Source organism: Garra rufa, chromosome 20 (genome assembly GCF_049309525.1).
Source record: "Garra rufa chromosome 20, GarRuf1.0, whole genome shotgun sequence".
NCBI classification, from domain to species: domain Eukaryota; kingdom Metazoa; phylum Chordata; class Actinopteri; order Cypriniformes; family Cyprinidae; genus Garra; species Garra rufa.
This window is the reverse complement of record NC_133380.1, coordinates 36,885,403-36,896,076: the sequence shown is the minus strand read 5'-3', so window position 1 is coordinate 36,896,076 and position 10,674 is coordinate 36,885,403. Positions and strand designations below refer to the sequence as shown.

The 10,674-nt window shown below is 39.8% G+C and overlaps 1 protein-coding gene across 1 annotated transcript; it reads left to right on the top strand.

The window, feature by feature from the left end:
• The first annotated feature begins 7,556 nt into the window (after nucleotides 1-7,556).
• LOC141293540 (keratin, type I cytoskeletal 19-like) lies at nucleotides 7,557-10,383 on the top strand. Its single transcript, XM_073825565.1, has 8 exons — nucleotides 7,557-7,695; nucleotides 7,816-8,117; nucleotides 8,276-8,358; nucleotides 8,749-8,905; nucleotides 8,994-9,155; nucleotides 9,316-9,441; nucleotides 9,576-9,789; nucleotides 10,016-10,383. The coding sequence occupies exons 1-8, from the start codon at nucleotides 7,557-7,559 to the stop codon at nucleotides 10,270-10,272; spliced, it is 1,440 nt and encodes a 479-aa protein (XP_073681666.1). The 3' UTR covers nucleotides 10,273-10,383.
• The last annotated feature ends 291 nt before the right edge of the window (nucleotides 10,384-10,674 follow it).

The following is a 10,674-nucleotide window of genomic DNA, read 5'->3' as shown; positions in this document are numbered from 1 at the left end:
GGTGTGGTAGGTCGATAAAGCCGCCACGTAGACCTTCAAGGTAGAGTGGGCTAACCCTGCAGAGAAGTGAGCCTGCAGGAACTCCAGCACTGTACCAATCGGGCAGTTAACTGGGTCCAGCTGGCATTCTCTACACCAGGAGGTGAACAGATAACATTTCAGGGCATACACTTTCCTCGTGGAGGGAGCTCTGGATTGGAGAATGGTCTCAACAACCTCAGTTGAGAGACCAGAGTCTAGGAGGTGTGCCCCCTCAGGGGCCACACCCATAACTTCCACATTTCCGGGCAGGGGTGAAGGATGGAGCCCCCGGGCCTGGGATAGAAGATCCCTCCCGATGGGAATCTCCCACGGAGAGCCGTCTAGGAGAGACATTATGTCCGAAAACCGTCTGTACCATAGCATCCAGCCCCAGGGGAGCTGGATGAACTAGAGAGAACCAGAGGGGACATTGCGATGTCTCCCGAGTCGCAATCGACAGGACGTCTGCTCCCACATTGAGACGTCCAGGGATATGAACTGCTCTGAGTAAGAGAAGTTTCCCCTGTGACCACAGGAGGATCTGGGACACCAGCTTGTACAAGGGGCGTGAACGCAGACCCCTCTGGTGATTGATATAATAAACTACCGCTGTGCTGTCGGTGCGTACAAGCACATGACGGTTTCTTAGGTCCGGAAGGAAGTGCTTCAAAGCCTGAAACACAGCCAGCATCTCTAGACAGTTGATGTGCCATGAGAGATGGCGACTGCTCCACAGACCGCGGGCCAAGCGGCCACTCATGACCGCTCCCCATCCAGTGAGGGACGCATCTATTGCTAGCGTAACAACGCGACAAGGAGCTTCCAGCACCGGGCCCTGAGATAAGAACCAAGGTTTCTTCCACATGTCCAAGGCACGTAGGCCTTGCCGTGTGACCTTGATCATGCGAAATGGGTTCCCCCTCGGGGAAAACCCCTTGGTTTTGAGCCACCACTGTAAGGGCCTCATGTACAGCAGTCCAAGAGGTATCATGTTGGATGCTGCTGCCATTAGACTCAGCAGTACTTGAAACTGTTTCACAGTGAGTGACTGGCCTAGCTTGATTGCTCTGACTGCGGTGAGGATTGACTCGATCTGAGCAGGTGACATATGTGCCTGCATCGTGGTCGAATCCCATATGACAACCAGATAAGTGGTCCTCTGTAATGGAGAAACCACACTTTTCTTGGCATTGAGACTCAACCCCAGCTCTTTCATATGTGCGAGAACAACATCTCGATGTTGAGCCGCTAACTGTTCTGACCGGGCTAAAGTCAGCCAGTCGTCTATGTAGTTTAAAATGCGAATGGTATTGGTAAGCTTCGATCCTGAAAGCAAACCTCAGAAACTTCCTGTGTTGAGGAAGGATGGAGACGTGAAAATATGCATCTTTTAGATCTATCGTGACAAACCAGTCCTTGGACCTGATTTGAGACACAACCTGACTGACAGTGAGCATCCTGAACTTCAGTTTCTTGACTGAGCGGTTCAAACGCCTTAGATCTAAGATGGGCCGAACTGGATGTAATAACCTTTTTCTACAGTGCGCAGGACCCATGTAGATACATTTGGCAGTAGTTTCCACGCTGCCAGAAAGTCTACTAAGGGAACCTCGAAAGTTCTGAGTGGAGGTCGGTGAAGAACAGTAGGCTCCGTCTTGGAGGTGGTGTTTTGGTCCGCAGTAAGCGTTCATCTAGTTTGCTTTCTGCGGCTCATGGTGTTGCTCGGCGGGCCAATCAATCTTTGATTTGGCTATCGCACGAGTAACCACCTCCAAGAGCTCCTCATACTGGGGGGATTGGGGGAGAGGTTGGGTGTCCACGACGCTCTCCACATCAACCTCCTCAGAGGAAGATAGGAGGAGCGTCGAGCCCTCTTCGTGGGATTGCTAATTGAAGATTTGTGTGAAGGAGTGTCAAACAGGTGCTTCAGTGATTTCATACTGATCTAGGTAGTTTCTAATAGTTAGGAATAGATGGTTTCTGTTTGGTTACCAAAGCTAAAACAATGGAGTTTGGACTGCTTGAATAACATCCATGTTAACTGTTTTGCAAAAGGGTGGGGGAAATGTGTGACACACACTATCATCTTGTACAAAAGGATCAAGTCTTATAGTTAGGTCAGAGCCAGATGACTTCAACTATCAGCAAAAAAACGTCTGGTGTGGTAATCTTGCAGTTTTACACAAGAATATATTGAAATGACCACAATAGTGTATAAAGTAAAAAAAATAAAATAAAAATAAAATAATACAAAAAAGGTGGAAGTGGTGGAAGAGGAGGATGTAATATATATCCTAGATATATATATGCATGTATATATATCACATCCTCCTCTTTCACCACCTCTATACCTCTATATTTGCACTCTTTTGTACCTCTCAGATTGACAGTTACACCTGTGCCATCTGTGTACTTTGAACTGGCTTGTATTTTGTATTTTTAAGTATTAAGAAACAAGTGTGAAGAATTTTGAATTATTGTGTGTAAACAACGACAGCCGTGTTGCAGTTGTGCTTAACATTCGTGTTCTTGTGTTTAGAGTTTTGCATCACAAGTTCATCACAGAGGAAATTGTGTCTTAGTGAGTGAGAATGTGTTTAGAGTTTTACAAAAAAGAGTGCATGAGATCTGCAAATAGTGTCTAAACTGCCTGAACTGGTTTAAGGTTTTGAAGAAAGAGTGGTTTATTTGACAAATTGGTTTAGGCTATTCAGAATTTGGTTCAGAGAATGGGATTTACTGTTTTAGCGAATGTGAAATTATGGATTTTTTTTGTAGTATTTATGAATGTTAACACACAACATCCCACATTAGCAAAAACAATATTCCAAACCTTAGATACAGTATAAAAGCCTCTGCTTCTGCAATGATATCAGTTCAAAAACAATATCAATATCAAAAATATATCTCAGCTGATAATAAACAAACAATTGAATAATTGACACACAGCTGATTTATGTTGGGAAAATTGGGCTAACCACAGCTGATTCCAGTCTGGCTTAGACTCAGAGGCAGTGGCTATTTTTTTCTATTACATTTACATTTATACAGTAAAAGGAGGACTTTGAGGAGTGATGTTTTGGAAACAGGGTTGGGGTCAATTCAGGAATGAACTCAACAATTCCAATTCAAAGAAGGAAATGGAATTGGAATTGGAATTCAACAACAATTACAGGAAACAGAGTTGGAATTGAATTGGAATTACAGGATGTGGAATTCAATTTAGGGAAATTCCACTGAATTCCATTTATTGCTGTTTCTGAACATTTATTTGTGATTGCATTTAGAGACATACATTTGAACTTTATTTATGATACTTTACAAATACCAAGTAATGTATGAAATAGAGTTGATCAAATGCAAGTAAATAAAAATTAATTTGAATGACAGTGGTGATAAGTTTCTGTATGTACTATACATTCAATATATGATTACCACATAATATATGTCTCAACTCGCAAAAAATTAGTCATGTTCATTCTTGTATTTCATTCACTTTTTATTGCATCGAATTATCATCATTTCCTGAAATTTGGCATGTGAAATGATCATGCTTAACATACTAAACATACAGTACTTCGTATTTCTTTTATATGTTTGTTGTTTATGTGATTTACAATATTTAATGTACTATAAACTAGCAACTCAAGTGGAATTTATTGGAATTTATTTGATTTCAATTCTGTTTCCTGACATTCCAATTCCAAATCCAATTCCATTCCAGGAAGTGAATTGGAATTTAATATTCATTCTCAATTCAATTCATGAATGGCCCCAACCCTGTTTGGAAACATGTGGCCTAACCCTGAAGATCGCAGAGATTAGATACAGTAATTTTGTGCTTTTTTTAGACCCCCTCCCCCCTTTTTTATCTGGGATTTTTGCTGTTGTTATTTTTTATTTATTTTTTTGTTCAGAATGCTCTTGTGTGTTTCATGGATATTTTGTTCACTGTAAGCAATACTGTAAAACTTTTTCTGTTCTATCATACCGTGTTTCTACGGTACCTCCTGTAATAAACAGAAAAAGAAACGTATTTGCTTTTTACTGGAATGCTTTTGAATGTGAACATTCACATTGAATGTGGACATACAGTTCCCAACCAAGAAATTTAGTGTCAAAACGGTGGATTACATATTTTGCATGCAAATATCTATAAAATTGAAACATAAAAGTCTATGCAGTTTTTGTAATGTCAACAATAGCCAGTATTTTGAAACCTGGTGTACCTTGATTGACTGCATGTACCTTGTGAAGTGAAAACAAGTGATATTCTTTGACAGAATAATTTCATTTTGAGTCTGATTTCCAGTGTTTTGGTAAAGTTAGTGTGTGCAGAGAAAGATGTGTTCTATTTTGAAACGAAGAGTTAGTATATATTTGACAAAATGTACTTTTGAGAAGAAAATTATCCATTTGGCCAATTGTGTTTTGTAGGTGCGAGTCTGTGTTAAGAGTTTAAAAAAAGTATCTGAAGTATGGGTAAGCGCTTGTTAGCGATTGAAATAAACTGTAATGTTAATGAACAAGTACAATGCCACAAATGCCACTAATGAAAAGATAAAAAGTTTTCAAAAGGTTACAAATTTGAAAGTAAGACAATACCATTATCTGGAGTTCACAAGTAAGAGGAAAACGATTTCATTATCATAGAATTTTTACAGTTTTTCTCAATTGCTTAAACACATTTCTTGAAATTATGCCTCTTATTTGCGAAACTCTAAACACAAATCCACAACTCCTAACTCATTTCCCCAAACTTCCTATATTGAGGTCAAAATGAAGCTCTCCACTCAAAACAATTCAATCTTGCTGAAAAACCAAACTTTGCTTTCAGACATGACACACAAATCCTCAAAAACAAACACACTACAACACAGTTTTACACACTGATGAGATAAATTCAAAACAATACTACAAAAACAATACAAATAAAAAACTTTTCACATGATGAACACAACAAATCTATTCCTTTGCAAGTGTTTTATTCCTTAATTTAATGTACTGTAGAGTACAGTACAAAACAGCAAAAAACAACTAAATAATTATTCTGCCCAGCATCCTGTCTTTGGTCTGGGACAGGCCAAAGAACCTCTTCAGCATCACAGGCTAAATTAGCCCTGGCCAGGCAGCAGGGGTAAAATCCTCTTGCATGCCTGATCCAACCCTGGCACTCATCAACTAAAATATATGAGACTGCTTGTCTTCTTGCCCTTGCTCTTCCTCTGTCTCTTCCATGTTGTTGTCGTCATCGTCCTCCTTCTCCTCCTCCTCTTCCTCTTTCACCTCCTACTCTTCCTCTTCAAAATTACACATTACTGTATGTAGGATATTGATTGAAAAAGACTGGATAGGATTCACAGTTACACTTGTACTAGTGGTCTGACAAAAAATAAAAAAATAAAATAAAAGCACACAGCGTCATTGTGAAACAGAAAAAAAAAAAAGAAATATGGGCACAAAGGTGAAAATAAAAATAAGAAAGTCCACTGTCAGAATTTGTAACTCCTGTGTTGTCCTCTGTCTATATGCTTTCCAATGGAAGGTCATGAGATGTACCTTTGATCTATTTCAGAGAACAGCTTTATCATTGGTTGATCTATATTATCTTCATTAGTGAAAGTCAAGATTCACTTGAATAATTCATGGCAAATTTACAAAAAGTCTAATAGAAATGTGTAGAATAGATGATTGACAGTTTAGGACAACTAGATCAAAAATTTTGCATTTAGGTAATGATTTATACGATGAGCTAATGACTTGATGTTTTGAGGGGTAAGACTATTGCACAGAGAACTACAGTATATAATACATTTTGAGCAACATGACAATAGCAACTGATAATGTAGGAAACTGCAGACAAATGTATATTTCATTTCTGATCTGAGAAATGCACCAAAGTGACTGAGAAAAACTTTTATCCTTTTATCTCCATCGAAGGTTCTGATTGGTGTGTGCTAAATTTTGACTCCTAGTGTTTCCAGTTGGGTAATTGTGTGCTAATTGAGCTCAAACTTCGCAGACTTGAGTGAACAATATTGAATGCTTGTGCTTTCTAAATGAACTCATGGTGTAAGCACTGAGAAATGTAGGGATTTGTGTGTAGAGTTTTGAAGTAACAGTTCACCAAATATAACTCATGTGTCAAAGCAGGGAATAGTGTTTATAGTTTAGGGAAATGGGTGTGCTTTTTCAAAAATGGCGTTATAGTTTTGAAATTTTAGTTCAAAAGACTGGTTATAGTGTTTTAGCAATTGAGAAAAACTGTAATCGTGTACTTCATTTCTAAATCTTTCTTTTACTGTTAGTCCACATACAGGTACAAACACAAAAGTCTGAGTCTCGCTGTATCAATCAGGCTGCACTGCAGTGTCTATTCACAGGTGCCTTGAGATGCTATACATACAAGAACTTTATTTGTCTAAATGGTTCCATAAAGAGTCTTTAACATCCTAAGAACCTTTCAGTTTCACGAAAGGATTATAAAAGATTATAAAAATGTGAGAAAGAGATGGTTATTTAAAGAACCTTTAACTGAATGGTTATTGTGAAACCAAAAATGGTTCTTCTATGGCATCACTGTAAAGAACCTATTAAAGCACCTTTATTTTTAAGATTGTACTGATCGGCACAGGGGCTTTGACCTGATCCGATCTCCAACCTGGGCCAGTTCACTTTCAGTTTCTAGTGGAGCAAAGCAGAATACTCAGTCTCTCTGTCTCTCTCAGATTAAGATGTAGAATAAAGAAGCTTTATAAGTTATGAAACTAAGAAAATAGATATTTTACTCCTCATAATAATTCTACTACTAATAATACACATTTTTTTAATTAACTTTTTTACTATATTGTTTTTTGTCTGCATACTAAATATTACAATTTTGCACCATTTACAATAAAAAAATAAAGTAAAATAAAAAAATAAATAAAATAAAACGCCTAAACTGTGCACCCAACTTCTCAAGTTGATCCATTTGACCTGAAAAAAGGGTGGTGGAACTGTCACAGATGATCTCACATTACCTCAGGGAGATAACTGTCTGCCAAATCCCTCTTTATTATTATGACAATGGTGATGTTATAAAACCTCTAACATTGCATGACTGGCTCAAGATCCTTTTTGGTGTTAGGGATATCCTCTGCTGGCAGAAAACACTTGCTCATGCTTGTAAACACATACACACACATACACACAACACAACTATACACACAGTATGTGTTGAAAGCCTAGTTGTCTTACTGCATCTGATGACTACATCTTATCATGAGTACATACAGTTATCACACTGCCCTTAGCGGTTTCCTCACTAGGGTGGAACTTGAACGCTGATCTTTAAGTTTGACTGGACTGACATACATGCTCTCTCCCACGCACACCTATCTTCACCCACCCACAGAGTCAAGGAGTCACCCTGGATCTCCATCTCTATAAAAGGTGAGAGCTGGGCTCAAAGGTGCCATCCTCGTTTGGACAACTCTAACCGTTTCCTGCAGTGTCCTCTCTTGGTTCAGCTGAACTCCATATCCATCCACAAGATGTGTTCAAAAGGACCCAAGACCATGTCCTCAAGGTCCATTGCCACCGGTAGTCGCTCTCGTTCGACAGCCTTTACACAGAAATCCCACAGCGTGTATGGAGGTGGTTTAGGAGGAAGCACCCGCATCTCTTCCAGAGGTGGAGGGTATGGCAGAGGATTTGCTGGAGCATGTGGTCTTGGTGGAGGATTCAGTTTTAGTGGAGGATCCAGTTTTGGTGGAGGATCCAGTTTTGGTGGAGGATCCGGTTTTGGTGGAGGATCCGGTTTTGGTGGAGGATTTGGTTTTGGTGGCGGATCCGGTTTTGGTGGCGGATCCGGTTTTGGTGGCGGATCCGGTTTTGGTGGTGGATTTTCTGGAGGCGACTTTAAGCTGAATGAGAAGGCCACCTTGCAGAATCTGAATGACCGCCTTGCATCCTACCTGGACAAGGTGCGCTCGCTGGAGGCTGCCAATGCCATCCTGGAAAAGAAGATCCGTGAGTACTATGAGAAGAATAGGCCAAGTGATCAGAGGGACTACAGTGCCTACTGGGCCACCATCAAGGAGCTGAAGGACAAGGTACAGTGATATCTAAATGAATATGAAACAAGCCAGATTTCTTTCAAGTGCATTCTTTCAGATATAGCAGTTGAAACAGATCATTACTTGGTTTCCCAGAATTTGATCATTTTTTCCACATTTATATGTGTTCTCATTTTAAATGTTCTACCTTTCAGATTTTCAGTATTACTGCCCACAACGCCAACATCCTCCTGCAGATTGACAACTCTAAACTGGCTGCTGATGACTTCAGGGTGAAGTAAGTTACAAAGTGTTGACCACATTCATGTGAACCAAAACCAGTTTGCTGGATAAAATGTTCCGCACAACTGTTTTCAACATTGATAACAACAGTAATGAAATGTTTCTTAAGCAACAAATCAGCGTATTAGAATGATTGTTGAAGAATCACGTGACACTGAAGAAAGAACTAATGGCTGGCTGCTAAAACAATCAGCTTTGACATTGCAGAAATAAATTACATTTTTAAACCTACTACAATAGAAAACAGTTCTATCAGATCAAATAAATGCAGACTTGAAAAGCATAAGAAACTTCTTTCAAAAACATTAAAAATCATTTATGACATTGGTGGTGTTTAAACAATGACTGGTGTGTTTTTTCCCTATGTTACCTTTCCACCAATCAGATATGAGCATGAAGTGGTGATGCGGCAGTCTGTGGAGGCCGACATTGCTAACCTGCGCCGCTTGCTGGAACAAATGACCATGGCAAGGGGCGACCTGGAAGCTCAGATCAAGAGTCTGGAGGAAGAGATGGCATTTATGAAGAAGAACCACCAGGAGGTTTGTAGTAGTTATCCAGTGGATCATCTATGTATAACTGATTCTAAAAGTTTGGACTATTATATTATATTATACTGTGGCATTACAGGAGCTGGCTGCACTGAGGGCTCAGCTGACAAGTACAGTGAACGTAGAGCTTGATGCTGCACCACAGCAAGACCTGAACAAGGTTCTGGAGGAAATTCGTGCTCATTATGAGAACATCATAGGGAAACACCGCAGAGAACAGGAAGGCTGGTTCAACGACAAGGTAAGACATCTTCTTTCTCCTTGAATCTGCCAGTAGTAAATTTTACATTGCTATCAAACAAACTGCAAATCTCCTGTTTTCACTGAATAATAAACCACATATTGTGGAATCTCACTTGAAGTAGTGTTTGGATTGTCATACAGTGTTTTTGTCTTTGCAGATGGCAGGGTTGAACAAAGAGGTGGCCCAGAACACAGAGGGCATAGAAACGTCCAGGTCAGAAATCACACGGCTGCGAAACACCTTACAGAGTCTGCAGATCGAGCTACAGTCTCTACTCAGCATGGTGAGACACAAGTGGAATGTAGAATGAGAGAGATTAGATACATTACCTGAACCAAAGGCAGGAAAATATAATATAAGACTTGAAAAAAGCAGAGCAGTTATGCTTAATGAAGACTTGTGCATGTTCTCAAACAGATAGCATCACTGGAGAAGTCACTGATGGAAACAGAGGCTAGGTACAGCTCTTTACTTGCAGGCTACCAGAACCAAATCAACATTCTGGAAGCTGAGTTGGCTCAGTTGAGAGCTTGCATTGAGCAACAGGGACATGATTACGCCGTGTTGCTGGATATCAAGACTCGTCTGGAGCAGGAGATCGCCACCTACAGGAGCCTCCTGGAAGGTCAAGGCAATAGGTAAGTTATATAAATTTGATGTGAGTTCAAATCAGTGGTGCATAAATTATATTATCTTGTCCAGGAATGGCTTCAGTAATTCATTTTTTCTTCCTCTTACTTTTCCAGGGGTCCATTTAACGGTAACCAAAATCTCTCTTTGTATATTGTGGTGGGATAGTCAGTTCAAGGTAGTGTATTTTGTACTTTACACATTACACCTTTTCTCTTGCCATTCAGGGGGATCCTCCTCAAGTGGATCCAACACTGCCACATCTGGTGGATCTACATCCTCCGGTGGATCCCATATTGGCACATCTGGTGGATCTCAATCCTCCGGTGGATCCCACATTGTCACATCTGGTGGATCTCAATCCTCTGGTGGATCCCACTTTGCCACATCTGGTGGATCTCAGTCCGCTGGTGGTTCCTTTCCCAGCACAACTGGTGGACAGGCAGCCCAGATAAAGCCAACCACTCCACAGCGTAAATACTAAAGTCAAACACATTGAATACTGAACACAGTTTGTGACATGACAAGAAACAAGGAAACTTGTTCTCTGTTCACTGTTGTGTTTTTGTATGTGAGGAAAAACCTGTCTCTAAAAATAAAAGTGCTAGCAAGAAACATTCTTTACATGTTTTTTTTCTCCTCATAAGATTATGGTCTAAAATGTTAAATGTTTGCGAAACACATGGCAGTCACAGTCCTGAGAGCATATCACATTCAGTAGATCACCACAATCAGAAATTAATTTCATAAGGAGCAGTGTTTATTATCTATTTACTGTCAGAGACATAGTAAAATAATTTAAATAAATTAGTTTTCAATCTTTGATTAACAATTGGCCAGAAGATGTTATTACATATCTTGGAGAGATATTTCACATCTTGTTTTC

Coding starts and splice junctions, on each gene's coding strand:
- LOC141293540 (XM_073825565.1), top strand. CDS start 7,557: ATGTGTTCAAAAGGACCCAAGACCATGTCCTCAAGGTCCATTGCCACC. Junction 8,359..8,748: donor GCTGATGACTTCAGGGTGAA/GTAAGTTACAAA, acceptor TCCACCAATCAG/ATATGAGCATGAAGTGGTGA. Junction 9,442..9,575: donor TACAGTCTCTACTCAGCATG/GTGAGACACAAG, acceptor GTTCTCAAACAG/ATAGCATCACTGGAGAAGTC.